This window comes from Salvelinus sp. IW2-2015, linkage group LG18, assembly GCF_002910315.2.
Source record: "Salvelinus sp. IW2-2015 linkage group LG18, ASM291031v2, whole genome shotgun sequence".
In the NCBI taxonomy this organism is placed as follows: Eukaryota; Metazoa; Chordata; class Actinopteri; order Salmoniformes; family Salmonidae; genus Salvelinus; species Salvelinus sp. IW2-2015.
Genome location: NC_036858.1, coordinates 39,128,557 through 39,144,609, shown reverse-complemented (window position 1 = coordinate 39,144,609; position 16,053 = coordinate 39,128,557). Strand labels below are relative to the sequence as shown.

At 42.2% G+C, this 16,053-nt stretch overlaps 1 protein-coding gene across 1 annotated transcript in view; it reads left to right on the top strand.

Moving 5' to 3' along the window:
* Window positions 1–384: 384 nt before the first annotated feature.
* The window catches only part of LOC111977486 (E3 ubiquitin-protein ligase NEURL1-like), a 68,386-nt gene continuing 52,717 nt past the window's right edge, over window positions 385–16,053 (top strand). Inside the window, exons 1-3 of the mRNA XM_024006921.2 lie at window positions 385–896; window positions 11,395–11,642; window positions 12,151–12,472. Coding sequence (XP_023862689.1) covers window positions 782–896; window positions 11,395–11,642; window positions 12,151–12,472 — 685 coding nt within the window. The 5' untranslated portion in view covers window positions 385–781. The remainder of the gene's footprint in view (window positions 897–11,394; window positions 11,643–12,150; window positions 12,473–16,053) is intronic.

Here is a 16,053-nt window from a genome sequence, read left to right as displayed (position 1 = left end):
TTCCACGGTGATTTAACGTCATCAACTTGATTACCTGTACCGGCATCCACCTGTATATATATATATTTGTTTACTGCTGCTCTTTAATTACTTGTTACTTGTATCTCTTATTCTTATCCGTATTTTTTGAAACTGCAAAGTTGGTGAGGGGCTCGTAATTAAGCATTTCACTGTAAGGTCTACTACACCTGTTATATTTGGCGCATGTGACTAATAAAATAAAATTTGATTTGATTATTTTGGTTGAAATGACGTAGAAACAACTCAACCAGTTTTTGCGCAGTGGGTATGATTTACGACGCCGGTCACTGGGGGACAGGAGTGTATTGCTGGCTGTGCACATTACTCAGACGTAAGATGACAAAATAATAATAGGGCCATCTTGCGGCCGTTTGGGCTACTTGCGCGGGAGATAAAAGTAACTTGGAGGAGTTTCCATGCATTTTTCAAAGCTGTGTAGGTCATCCATATTTCCTATAGCCTGTTTCCTTCCTCTCAATGCATAACAACTTGTTTTGGGGCGGGCTAGGTTTGTTTATACGGTCATTTTTTCGCGGACCTCAAAAGGAGTTGGAATTCTCCTTCGTTGGTGATAGCGATAATGGTAATTATTGAAGCTTCACCTTATGTGATTCTACGCTGCGGTGTGGTGCTGCTATTGTATCCGATCTGTGTCGGTCCGATGTGAATCGGCTTGGACAGCCACTACTCTCACGGAGGGTTAAGTGTTAGGACTTCTGTGAACGGGAGAGAACGAAATCGTGAATTATCCGATTATGTTATGTTGACAGCCAAGGAGCGCATGTCTCTGAATTTTTGGTCTAACAAACCCAGAGAAGAGGAACTTGCCTTGTATTTAAACATGGGAGGTCAGATAACAAGAAATACCTTGTACGGTAAGGATATTTTATATTTGAGGGGGAGGTATATTCTACTATAGATTGCATATATTTAGTAATAATCAAATCGTTGCTGATGTCAGAGGCTACAACGAAAACCTTGTAGCAGAAATGGCAAATCGAGGATGATTATATATTGAGAGTTAAGGGTCAGTAATGCACACATTTGGAAAGAAAGTCTGCAAGAAAATGAGTGGAAGTGTTATGAATACTCAAGCTATGACTTCATGTGTAAATTGTATGTAAAATGTATGCAAACGTTATCACACACTTATAGCGGTGCAATATTTTGTTAGCGCAGAAACGTGAATGTAGTCTAGATCAAGAATGAAATTCGTATTTGCAATTTGGCTGATGGTATTTATACTTTCGTGAATAACACTTGACTTTGTTTCCCCCTTAGGCCTACTAGCTCTGACAGATAGCTACATACTAAGAGAAGAAAATGTACTTACTATGACTGATATGTGGTTGTCCCTAACTATCTTAAAATGAATGCACTAAATGTAAATCGCTCTGGATAAGTGTACTGAATGACAAATGTACATTTTCTTATCGCTACATTATCTTTGGTTGACAAGTTGTAATTATACAGCAACTGCCCCTTAACCAACTATCCATTAGGCTGTTTTCCAATGTGGCATAGATATGAGTCAGAAACATTTATTCTACCGACAAATTTACTGCAAAGTGTAAATAGGATAATTTGGTCGTTTTTAGACTTGTTTGTGACCGCATCTCAACGTAAATGAAGGGCGTTATTTTTTTGATTTTTTTTTGCGTACAGCTGGCACACAATGAATAATACATTCGGAGTGCAGCTGCACGTGACCTGATCATATTGCCTTTGGTACATTTGGGTTGACTTGGAATATCCCTATGGGGCTAGTTAGGGACCATCGGTAAATTTACACAGTGACTTCAAACCAACTATAAATCGTGTGTGTATTTATATATCTCACAACAATTTTACTGAGTTACAGTAAATCAATTGAAATAAATTCATTTAGGCCCTAATCTATGGATTTCACATGACTGGGCAGGGGTGCAGTCATGGGTAGGCCTTGAAGGGCATAGGCACACCCACTGGGCAGCCAGGACCAGCCAATCAGAATATTTTGTTTCCCCACAAAAGGGCATTATTACAGTTAGAAATACTCCTCGGTTTCATCCAGCTGTCCAGGTGGATGTTCTCAGAAGATCCCGCAGGTGAAGATGCCTGATGTGGAGGTCCTGGGCTGGCGTGGTTGTGAGGCCAGTTGGACGTACTGCCGAATTCTCTAAAATGACATTGGAGTTGGCTTTTAGTAGAGAAATTCACTTTAAGGTCTCTGGAACAGCTCTGGTGGACATTCCTGCAGCCAGCATGCCAATTTCACACTCCCTCAACTTGAGACATCTGTGGCATTGTGTTGTGACAAAACTGTACATTTTAGAGTGACCTTTTATTGTCTCCAGCTCAAGGTGCACCTGTGTAATGATCATGTTGTTTAATTAGCTTCTTGATTTGCCACACCTGTCAGGTGAATGGATTATCTTGGCAAAGGAGAAATGCTCACTACCAGATATGTAAACAAATGTGTACAACATTTGAGAAAAATAAGCTTTTTGTGCATATGGAAAATGTCTGCAATCTTTTATTTCAACTCATGAAAAATGGGACCAACACTTGTTGCGTTTTTGTTTTTGTTCAGTGTACAAATATTGAAACTATCCAAAAGGTCCAAAAGGTGTGCAACATGAGATCCAAAAGGTGTGCAACATGAAAATATTGTCTAATTTATATTGTTTAATTTATTGWCAGTCCCTAACTATCCCCTGAGATAGGCTTTCCAAAGTCAAACCAATTTAGCCATGGTTGCACACCAGCTGGCTGAAGCTAATTGGTGAAATAATTTGGCTAACTCTTCCCACCTGCGAACACACAGACACCCACATCAAACCACCCCCCACAACCAACTCACGATTGAATTCAGTCAGTTCTTGATGGAGCAAATCTAACCRCTTTATTCAGGCTACTTTTGGCTAATGTTCAGGATAAAAAATATGCACTTATGTGATGCTGTTTAACCAGTCTTCATTAAGGGGAGGCTATTCTTGTTTTATAAATGAAATGGGGTAGATGCCAATTGTTTGTTTTTATGCTTCTAAATATGAGATTCACTGGCAAAAAAGGCACATCTCTTCTTCCATGGGCATTGTGCGTGGCACTTCCGCTCTCAAAATCTATGCTATTATCAACTGCGTTATCATTATCAGCTGAATTACCATTAAGACCTACTTTTTGTGGGTCTTAAAACTGCTCGCACTTGTTTTTAAGGACACACCTCAGATATTGCTACCCCTCCCACCTCAGCACAAGCGAGCTGATGATAGACAGGTAAATTGCCGAACCTGGCATAAGGGCTGGGAAATGCCAGTGAGCCAGTTTTTACATTGATACTTGAGCCACCTTAGCACCAGCTGAATGTAAAGCCCTTAATTTGAAATTGAATACAATATGTTTAATTGATTTGTTCTGACTTAATTTAAGACCATTGTTGTATATAGAGAACCATTCAACATTGTTAAAGTAGCCCAGGGATAGACATTTGAATTAGGCTTGGGCAGTATACTGTATACCGAGGTATGTGGAAAAAGCCACGGAAGGGTTTTTCAATACCGTGAACTATTTCTTTGAATTTGTTTTTATACATTTGAATATTTGTTGCTACTTTAAGTAAATACCTGCAGTCAATTTGTACAATACGTTCACATTATTATGAAGCGTATGGTAGTTTGTTTACAAGCACACAACGAGAGTCACTCACTGTAGTGCAGCGTGCGCCAGGGTGATCTAATTACAGTATGTAATTCACAACTAGATAACTGTCTAAAATGCTCTGCAGCTGTGCATTTGGTTTGCTAATCGAGTAACTATCTAGCTAAGTGGTTAGCTTCTTCCCAAATCAAGCATTCGCTTGGTAACAGCAGAGAATCTCCTTCTGGATCAAGAGCCTTACTGGCTAATATTTGTTTTGTGCGTACAGCAAACTGTGAGTAGCATTTTTGAGTTACTTGTATAGTTTAGGTCAGAAACTGTACAAAATGTTTGCAATGCACTCGTTAGCATTCTCTATGGGATTTTACATGTACTTGTTAGCATTGCTAACCTTCGGATTACAGTTTGAAAACGGCACCCCTTTTGTTCAGTGCAAGTATTACCGAAATATCCTGGTATGGCACAAGTTTGGTATGAAGGTATGCCAAGCTGCATACCGCCCAAGACTAATTTGAATACCTCAAGGCACTAGTGTATACTTTAACAAATAAGAATCCTATGACAGTTCAGCCCAAACAATTCATTAGATTTCTATTGGCAGCCACAACCTAAAAGAGTTTCACAAATAAACAAACTCTGTAAAATCACATTTGGTTAATTTCCTGATAAGATGTCCTCTTCAAATTATGCTATATTTACATTCATGGATCTGGATACGGGAGTGTTTACCCACCGCACAATATTTCTGCCTTGAAATTGAAGCGGCTGCAAATAGCCTGTGGTCTTAAATGCCTCATGATGCTCTGTTGCCAATATTAACACAGGAGGCTGCTGAGGGAAGGAAGGCTCATAATACTGTTTGAAAGGGTGTGAATGGAAACCATGTTTGATGTGTAAGATACCATTCAGTTTATTCKGTTCCAGCCATTACTTTGAGCCCGTCCTCCCCAATTTAATGTGGCACCGGCTGCCTGTGCTGCCTAATTGATTTGTTTCCTGGGTAGTCTGAAAAGCTCTTGACCCCTAGAAGTTATGAGCTGAGGAGCAAGAATAACTTTCTGTTCCTCAGGGCATGTGTCTAGATTAGGCTATGGACACACACACACACACATTTACATGTGCACAGACACACACTCACATCTTCACACACACGTATCTTTTATTAGGCATGCAAACATTCTCTATTTGTTGATCCTTAGACATTTTGCTTTTCAGGTTAGTGTTGAACTGCTCCCTCACAATTACTAGTTAATACTGTCTGTAGGTTGGTAAAGGACTGCTATTTGTGACTGATTTGTTAATTTGACAATCAGCTAAATGAAAGTCAAAAAAGTACATGAGGTACATATGCCTCATTCCCACAAATTTGTCTGAAAAATGCATTATTTGGGATGATCTCACCAGAAATATCTCCATGATAACTCAGTGTCCTTGGCATTGTTGTAATGATTTGACGAGAGATGGGGGGGGGGATTAGGTTAACCAAGGGGAGTAGCCTAACTGTTGATTTTAACGCTTAGTATTTTACAAAATGGCAGATGTGAGAAGTAGATTTGAAGTCAATTACAGCGGCATTGAAGGATGTATGTGTACGAGCCGTTTATTACCCATGATGCATTCTTTAATTTACTACAAGTTAGATACGCCCCACAGTAGCTTTGTAGTAGTTTTTCAACCCCTGTTATACACATTCGTGTTTCTGCTTGTTCAGGGAAATGTATACAATATGTTTTTGGGATTTATATTTGCTGCTTCCTCTAACATGCCCAAAGCTTTGAATAGCACATTGATTGGCAATCCTATTTTCTTGCTCTTAGTCATTGACTTTGTTTTTCCTGATGACTGCCTGCAACATGTTCATAAAGACAGTCATTCATGCAGCCTTCATGCAATCAATTAAACATTAGGCACATCCAGAGATGTTGGGTTACACATAAAGCTAACTGCTAGTCATCCTCACCATCACTACTGTGTCGCTTTCACCATCTCTGACGAGTATTTTAGCAGTCTTACGGTTCATCACCAAAGTTAATATCCTGGCTACCTATTCTTGTTACCTACCTTCTCAAGGGCCTTTGGAATCATGCATTTCACATTCATTAATGACTCATTCATTTTCTCCCACTTGCAACTATTGTATGATGAAAATGTAACGTCATGACTAACTTACTGTTCACTGAAAGAGGGAAACGAGGTGCAACATCGTTGGTAAAGGATTTACAATCACGCCTTACAAGGCCAATTAAATTTGCGCCTTGCTGGAAGCCCCACCTTCCGCAGGTGATAAGCATGAGGCTCGGATTAATTCCTTCAATTTAATACTGCTCTTCACCGATCACAGGAACAGGTAGGGGCCAAACAGTAGTTATAGTCATAACGTTACCTTCCAGTCAGTCAACTTTGCTACACACCCCCCCCCCCCCCCCCCCTAACCCTAAAGCCCCCCCCCCCCAACGAATACTAAATGAAATGGCCCATGGCAGACCACCCAGACCTGACCCTGCAAGATTGTGGTGGTCTGGGTATTACACACAAGGTGCTCTGCTTAGTGAATTTCTCCTGCTCCAGCTGGAGAGACGCTGCTAAGAGAGTGCCTGCCGCGAGCTGGATTAGCTGGGGGATGCATCTTTCATGATCATCCTGCGGGGTACAACTGACACCATGGGAGCCTCCTGACAATAATTGGGGGTCCCAACCCTTGGCCAGGCTCTGTAGGCTCGACGGGGACACCCGAAATGACTGATTAGGCTGTGAGATGCGTGGCAGGCGTAGGCACTGGTGAAAACACACTGCGTGACACTGATGAAATTGGGTTAATCAGAGGCAGAACCTGGACACCCCTTATGGGGATAGTGAATCGCGCATTTCTAACTCGAGGCCCAGAAACGGAATGTTCTGAGATGGAGTCGGAAAAGTTTTCAGTTTCCTATGAAGCCTTGAGACTGAGTATGGGACACCAGCATGTATGTGTGTAACACTGCTTGAACAGTCGGTGTGATTACGCCGCAGAAGCATGGGGAACGCGCAACAAATTTCAGACGGTAGAGCAATCAAGTGCCATCTGAAGGGATGCCTCATTGTGGACTGGGAGAGATTTGGTTATTTTTCCCTTTACATCACTCTAGCACCATGTATCTGAATGTGGAGAAGGGACAGTTCATTGATCCCACATGTGGAAGACACAATGCTTCTGACACCCATAAACACTGGAACATTGGGTTGACACAACTGTGTTTATGCACCAAGGTTTGCCTGAAGCCTGGTCTAATCTGGGTTCGGGGGCTCCGGCAATCAGTGATGAATTCTGATTGGCAGTGCCTCTTGGGAGTTCTTGTGTCACAACGAGCCTCACCCGGTTTAGGCAGTAAGATGCGTCCCAATAACCAGCTGCCACCCAGCGCATTAAAAATAGACCCAGTGGAAAACCTTAATTATAGCAGTTTTCATACCCATCAGTCATAGGTACCAGTGCCACAGCACCTTTTAACCCAACTGGAAAAGGGATGGACAGCTCTGAAAAACTGACCCCCTTCTGTGGTAACAGACCGGTGAATCGCAATTTAATCTTATTCCTAGGAATGAAACCAATCGCCTATAGAAACCCATAACCTGTATCACTAAGCACCTCATAGGGACTAGTGAGTTACAGGCAGGAATCAGCAATGAATGCCAGTAATGACCCACCTATGGGAAGGAGTGCCCTCTTGGGGACAGAGAGCGAATCTTCCAACTGGAGGTCGACCGATTATGATTTTTCAACGCCGATACCGATTTATTGGAGGACCAAAAAAAGCCGATGCCGATTAATCGACTTATTTTTTATTTTTAAAGAAAAAGAGAAAGAAAAATATATATATTTTTTTTACATTTATTTATTTGTAATAATGACAATTACAACAATACTGAATGAACACTTATTTTAACTTAATAAAATACATAAATAAAATCAATTTAGCCTCAAATAAATAATGAAACATGTTCAATTTGGTTTAAATAATGCAAAAACAAAGTGTGGGAGAAGAAAGTAAAAGTGCAAAATGTGCCATGTAAGAAAGCTAACGTTTAAGTTCCTTGCTCTGAACATGAGAACATATGAAAGCTGGTGGTTCCTTTTAACATGAGTCTTCAATATTCCCTGGTAAGAAGTTTTAGGTTGTAGTTATTATAGGAATATTTCTCTCTCTACCATTTTTGTATTTCATATACCTTTTGACTATTGGATGTTCTTATAGGCACTTTAGTATTGCCAGTGTAACAGTATAGCTTCCGTCCCTCTTCTCGCTCCTACATGGGCTCGAACGAGGAACACATCGACAACAGCCACCCTCGAAGCAGCGTTACCCATGCAGAGCAAGGGGAACAACTACTCCAAGTCTCAGAGCGAGTGATGTTTGAAACGCTATTAGCGCGCACCCTGCTAACTAGCTAGCCATTTCACATCGGTTACACCAGCCTAATCTCGGGAGTTGATAGGCTTGAAGTCATAAACAGCGCAATGCTTGAAGCATTGCGAAAAGCTGCTGGCATACGCACAAAAGTGCTGTTTGAATGAATGCTTACGAGCCTGCTGGTGCCTACCATCGCTCAGTCAGACTGCTCTATCAAATCATAGACTTAATTATAACATAATAACACAGAAATACGAGCCTTAGGTCATTAATATGGTCGAATCCGGAAACTATCATCTCGAAAACAAAATGTTTATTCTTTCAGTGAAATACGGAACCGTTCCGTATTTTATCTAACGGGTGGCATCCATGAGTCTAAATATTCCTGTTACATTGCACAACCTTCAATGTTATGTCAAAATCACGTAAAATTCTAGCAAATGAGTTCGCAACGAGCCAGGTGGCCCAAATTGTTGCATATACCCTGACTCTGCGTGCAATGAACGCAAGAGAAGTGACAAAATTTCACCTGGTTAATATTGCCTGCTAACCTGGATTTCTTTTAGCTAAATATGCAGGTTTAAAAATATATACTTCTGTGTATTGATTTTAAGAAAGGCATTGATGGTTAGGTACAGTCGTGCAACGATTGTGCTTTTTTCGCAAATGCGCTTTTGTTAAATCATCCCCCGTTTGGCGAAGTTGGCTGTCTTTGTTAGGAAGAAATAGTCTTCACACAGTTTGCAACGAGCCAGGCGGCCCAAACGGCTGCATATACCCTGACTCTGTTGCAAGAGAAGTGACACAAAGAAATTCATGTTAGCAGGCAATATTAACTAAAAATGCAGGTTTAAAAATATATACTTGTGTATTGATTTTAAGAAAGGCATTGATGTTTATGGTTAGGTACCTTTTTCGCGAATGCGCACAGCATCGATTATATGCAACGCAGGACACGCTAGATAAACTAGTAATATCATCAACCATGTGTAGTTAACTAGTGATTATGATTGATTGATTGTTTTTTATAAGATAAGTTTAATGCTAGCTAGCAACTTACCTTTGCTTCTTACTGCATTCTCGTAACAGTTAAGCTCCTCGTGGAGTGCAATGAGAGGCAGGTGGTTAGAGCGTTGGACTAGTTAACCGTCAGGTTGCGAGATTGAATCCCCGAGCTGACAAGGTAAAAATCTGTCGTTCTGCCCCTGAACAAGGCAGTTAATCCACCGTTCTTCGGCCGTCATTGAAAATAAGAATGTGTTCTTAACTGACTTGCCAAGTTAAATAAAGGTGTAAAAAAAAATCATTCCGATTGTTATGAAGACTTGAAATCGGCCATTCCGATTAATCGGGTGACCTCTACTTCCAAGTTATTACTCCCATCATGGGGAGATTGATATACCCCTTGAGCCCTGTGAACACAATGGAATGTGGGGTAACAGAGGCATTAAACATGGACAAGCTTCCAAACTAAGTTGTGAGACTGTCAGGCCTGGATGAAGCCCAAACCCTTTTTGTTAACTAGCCAAGTCACTTACAAACAATTTTCTTATTTACAATGACTGCCTACCCCGGCCAAACCCAGACGACGCTGGGCCAATTGTGCGCCGCCCTATGGGACTCCCAATCACGGCTGGATGTGATTCAGCCTGCATTTGAACCAGGGACTGTAGTGACACCTCTTGCACTGAGATGCAGTGCCTTAGACCGCTGCGCTGCTCTGGAGCCAATGGACACAGGTGGCTCTGGCAATGGCTGACGTAGCACCCATTTGGCTGTAACCAAACGTGGGGGCACTGGCGTCACAAATGTTTTTGTGAAGGGGTGCACCGGTCACTCATACCCGTGCTAAGGCCCCTCGCTCCTGGCGTTACCCAATCCAAGTGCTCGGAGACTGCTTCCTCATCGGAGGTTTCCTGCAAGCCCCACATTCCTCCAACTTCAGGAATTTGTAATATGAATGGGATTGCCATAACGCTGGAGGGGAGATATTAAGCTTCATTAGCCGGAAGTTATGCATGATGAGGCTTCTAATCTAAGCTAGGCTAGCTAGCCTCTTTTGACCGCAGCACGGTCTGTTTAGAATAACCAAGCGACTTAACACTAGATACGTATACTAAACAAAATAACTACCCAAGCAATTCACCTTCAGGAAGCTGGAATAGCCAGCAGTAGCTAGCTCGCCTCCTCGAGTTAGCTTACCTGGCTAGCACGCTATACAGGGCATGTTAGCTAGCCTGGTCTCAAGTCTACATGGGACCGGATCACTGAGATGGGACCAGGACCCTTCTGAGAAGACGCAAGCGGTGCTTAACCGAGGCAGACACAGGCGGCGGGAAGATACCCACAGAACCCTGTCACCCCCTCTTTGAATAGCGTCCTATAACCGGCAACAGAGCGCACAGGAGCCTGGAGACATAAGACCCAATCCATCTCCGCGTCTTGCAACTCGCGTCTTGCAACACCCGGGAGAGGAAGTCGCTATCGGAAACACCAAGCCCCCTAAAGAATGCTACACGATTGTCAAGAGAACATGTGCCCGAGGACTAGTAGGAGAACAGTGCCTCACATTTATCACCTATGGAAGGCGGGGCTCCAGCAAGGCGTGGATTGTCAGGCGTGATTGTAGATCCTTAAACCGAAGTCGGGAGAGTGCTACTCCCCATAGTGTGTTGTACCGAAGTTGACTGACTGACTGAAAGGGAACATCTGCCTGTTTTCCAAATGTTGACTGTTCTTGCCAGAGTTATCATCAGCGCTAACTGCTGCTCTCAAAATCGGTTATTTTCTCATGTAGATATATTCAAGACTCATGACCAAACCAGTGCCAAATTGGCAAGATGTGGAATAGCAAAAAATATAGGCGTTGGTGTGTATTGTTCATAACTGAGATTCCAGTTTATTTTTATTTTTTATTAATATTTTGACCTATTACAGAAATGACCTAATTTTGTATGAGTTTCTCACAGCTGCACAATTTTCTCTGTCTACCAAGCAGCTCTTATCCTTATTTTTTTTAATCTAATGAGAAAATCGAGATGACTAACATAACTATATTTCATTTTGTTTGCACTCCTTGATAGGATCTCTGAAAATGGAGCTTGAGTTAAATGCTTACTAAAGGAACATACACCCAGTCATCATCACAACATTGAAGAAAGGAAGTTTTGATTGTGTACTGCTGATGCATTGCTATATTGACGTTGTGCATATTTATACAGTGGATGCCATAGACAACAGCTGGAAATATTTAGGTTCCTATATTTTGTTCAGTAATACTTTTCTGCTCTCTTAGTTATATCTACAAAGAACATTACTTAACTCCCCCTATGCTTCCTGCTTTCAGATTCTCTGGGTGGCCCCTTCCCCAACACGTCTCACCGCTGCCACCATAAGCCCACCAAGAGATGTCTCCCTATCCAGCAGTGTGGGGGCAGCAGGTCCTCCTTTCCCCTGCTCTTCCACCCTAGTGCCAAGGGCTCCCAGATTGTCATGGACATGGCTCAGAGGACCGTCAAGAGACAGGCCAGCTTCTGCAACGCCATCACCTTCAGCAACCGGCCCATTGCCCTGTTCGAGCAGGTCCGCCTCAAGGTATGGACAGACTGGGAGGTGGACCATGTTTATCAGCAGAAACTCTTTCATCTCTTTCTTTTAGTCTAACTTTTAGTCCATAAATGTTTTTGTTTCTCTCTCACTATGTATTTTGCCTTCATTATTCCCCTGATTCTGTGTGGGCCAAAGCAGCATAGCAAACGTTTCCACTTCACCTATAAGTCCATCTATGTCTCGAAAGTGAAAGAGCATGGGAAGCATTGCCATGTGAGCCGTACTGTTATATTGCACGGTGAAAGCAGTGTAAATGTAGGTTTTAAATGAGGTGAGACAAGAATAGCCAGTCAGCAGATGATAAACAGACATGTCTATTTTTGTTGTTGTTTACCATTTTGTTTGTCAAAGTTTTAACATATGGCCAACCAGAATGTGGAGTGATAAATCTTAGACAAACACGACTAATGGAATGGTCTTTAGGTTATTCACCAGCTTAACTCCCTTTATCATGCTTTAAATGGTACAAACCCCTTTACCTGTTCTCCTCCAGATCACTAAGAAGCAGTGCTGCTGGAGCGGAGCCCTGCGTCTGGGCTTCACCTCCAAGGACCCATCCCGCATCAACCCAGACAACCTTCCTAAGTACGCCTGCCCAGACCTTGTCTCACAGAATGGATTCTGGGCCAAGGCCCTGCCCGAGGAGCTGTCCAACGAGGGCAACATCATCTCCTTCTGGGTGGACAAGAAGGGCCGGGTCTTCTACCGTATCATTGACTCTAGCCCCATATTGTTCTTCTGCGGGGTCCATGCCTCCGAGCCACTCTGGGCTCTCATAGACGTCTACGGCCTGACACGAGGGGTCCAGCTACTGGGTGAGTTTCACAAGGAGAAAGGACAGTGTAATGGCGGCTTATGATGCTTCTAGCCATACATTGTTCTGTCTGATTTGAGATTAGTTTACAATTCAAATTCATTTTGATGAATTTCCCAAATTGACTAGTGATGGCAAGTGGTGGTTGAATGTTTAAAATGCTATGTGCCTGGTCTAAGTGTGGTTGGTTGTTTGGTGATGTCACTTTTTGTAATGCTGCTCTACTTTTCCCACACACAATCAAAATAGTCCATTGGGGGAAAAAAGGATTGCACAGTTAGCATAAAATAAATGCCACCATAGTGGATTTTGAGAACCCCCTGGGAATAGGGTTGCACATTTTGGGGAATATTCAGAGGTGTAAACTTTCTGTGGGAATATATGGGAATTAACGGAAATATATGCAAATTAATATAGCATTTAAATGTAGATGTTTTTTGCATTGGATATATTTACCATATAATATGGAGACAGAAACATTAACCTTTTACCTTATCATAAGTAGACATAATTGCTAATGATTAAATCCTTCCAATTAGAAATACAAAAAACTATTTAGTAACGAGTTGAAATTTAATTAAATGAGTTGACTCTTCACATGGGATGATTTCACTGAACAACAAAAGAAAGGGAATATTGAATGATCCCCAAAGATCCATCGCATCTCCAAAAAATGTTTTCAACATACATCTGTAAAATGATAGTCTAGAAACTAAAGCTTTGGTTGTCTTCCTCTCAGGCTTCCATGTCTTCTCCCTGGACCTCCTCAATGTCCACCTCTAAGGCCTCATCTTGTTGCTTGTTGTGACTGTAAGGCCTCATCTTCACTTTCCAACCTTATTGAGGATGGCTTGTTGTCAGGCTCAAAATGACTCACATTTTTTAACCCTTGTATTGGTCAGCCTGTTGCGTACTTTGATGTATGTATTCCCAAACAAGGACCAGTTGCTCTCCGAGGCGGCTGATGTTGGTGGGATTTGGAGGATGATGGAGGCAACGGGAAAGAGCCTCAGATCCACAAAGTCCCTTCCACCAGGTGGCTGATAAGTTATGTTGGCAATACTGCAATATTGCATCTCAATGCCAAAGCCCTTGCTTGGAAGTGTACTTCGCCAGACTGCCAAGAACCTTGCCCTCATCCAGGCCAAGGTGGCGAGGCACGGTAGTAATGACACCATAGGCCTTGTTGATCTCTGCACCAGACAGGATGCTCTTACCATCCTGTCTGGTGCAGAGATCAACAAGGCCTATGGTGTCATGACTACCGTGCCTCGCCACCTTGGCCTGGATGATACTTGTTGTCCAACATGTACGCTGCGGCGTGTATGGGCTTCAGGCAGAAGTCTTCACGTTTTTTGATGTATTTCAGAACTGCAGTTTCCTCTGCTTGGAGCAACAGTGAAGTGGGTAGGGCACTACGAATTTCTTCTCTTACATCTGCAAGCAGAGTCTGAACATCAGACAGGATGTCATTGTCTCCCTCAATCCGTGCAATGGCTACTGCTATATGTTTCAGTCTACTTACCGCTCTCTCCCAAAATACATCATCCAAGAGGATCCTCTTGATGGGGCTGTCCATATCGGCAGACTGTGATATGACTGTCAAACATGATGACAACACCAGCTTCAATGTGGTGCTCTTATTCTTCTCACTTTGCTGCAATAACTTGATGACCCTTCACATACCTAACCATTTCCTTGGCTCTCTTGTAGAGTGTTTTCAATGCCATGATGTCCTTGAGGAGCAGATTCAATGCATGAGCAGCACAGCCAATGGGGTGATGTGAGGGTAGGACTCCTCCACTTTAGACCAAGCAGCCTTCATGTTCGCAACATTGTCTGTCACCAGTGCCATTACCTTCTGTGGTCCAAGGTCATTGATGACTTCCTTCAGCTCATCTGCAATGTAGAGACTGGTGTCTGTTGTCCCTTGTGTCTGTGCTCTTGTAGAATAGTGGTTGAGGGGTCGAGATGATGTAGTTAGTTATTCCTTGCCCACGAACATTCGACCACCCATCAGAGATGATTGCAATACAGTCTGCTTTCTCTATGATTTGCTTGACCTTCACTTGAACTCCATGGGACTCTGCTCCAGCAAATGAGTAGATAACGCATGTCTGGTTGTAAGGGTGTATGCTGGGCGAAGAACATTCAGAAATCTCTTCCAATACACATTGCCTGTGAATATCAGAGGTGAACCAGTTGCATACACAGCTCGAGCATTCATCAGCATTTCTCTGACTACGTTCCTCCATTGAATCAAAAAAAACTTCTGATTCCAGGAGGAACATCAGCTGTTGCTATCGATAAGGTGTCTGATTCATAATTTTCACCTCGAATAGAAGTAGGGAGACTTTTGTCAGAGGTTGCTTGTGAGCTCCGAGGGAACTTTATGCACTTGGCCAGATGATTCTGCATCTTTGTTGCTTCTTCACATATGATTTGGCACAGTATTTGCAAATATACACAGCTTTTCCTTCTACATTAGCTGCAGTGAAATGTCTCCACACATCAGATAGTGCCTGTGGAATTTTCCTGTAAAAATTTGGGGGGAAAACCCAAATACAATTCCATGTACAGATAAATAGTTAAACAGTTAGATTAACCTTTCTGGTGCAGGCGTTCTGCTAGCGACCCACCTCGAAAACATCCGGTGAAATTGCAGAGCGCCAAATTCAAAATACAGAAATAGTCATAATAAACATTCATGAAACATACAAGTGTTATACATCGGTTTAAAGATTAACTTCTTGTTAATCCAGACACTTTGTCAGATTTCAAAAAGGTTTTAACGGCGAAAGCATACCATGCGATTATCTGAGGACAGCGCCCCTCATACAAAAGCATGAAAAACATTTTCCAACCAAACGGATGCATCACGAAAGTCAGAAATAGCGATGAAATAAATCGCTTACCTTTTGAAGATCTTCATCTTTTTGCAATCCCAAAGGTCTCAGTTACACAATGAATGGTCGTTTTTGTTCGATAAAGTCCTTCTTTATATCCCAAGAATGTCTGTTTTATTTGGCGCGTTTGATTCAGTAATACACCGGTTCCAACTCGCCCAACATGCCTACAGAGGATCTAATAAGTTACCTGGTTGTTTGAAATGTTTGGACGTTTCTAATCCAACCCCAGGTACCCTAAAATGTAAAGAATCGATACATTTTAAGACGGAATAAACTGTTTCCAATACCGGAGAAAAACAACACGGAGCGCACTCTCATTCACGTGCACCAAAAGACTAGAGTCCACCTGAGAGACACTTAGAAAGAATACGACTACTTCTTCATAAAAAAAAWTAAAAAACATTGAGTAATTTCTGAAGACTGACATCTAGTGGCAGCCATAGGAACTGGAATCCTGTTCCTAATAATTTGGCTTCCCAAAAGAAAATATCCAAGCTGGATTGTCCTTGGGGTTTCGCCTGCCAAATCAGTTCTGTTATACTCAGACATTATTTTAACAGTTTTAGAAACAGTGTTTTCTATCCAATACTACCATGCATATCCTAGCTTCTGGGCCTGAGTAACAGGCAGTTTACTTTGGGCACAAACTTCCGAATACTGCCCCCTATCCCTA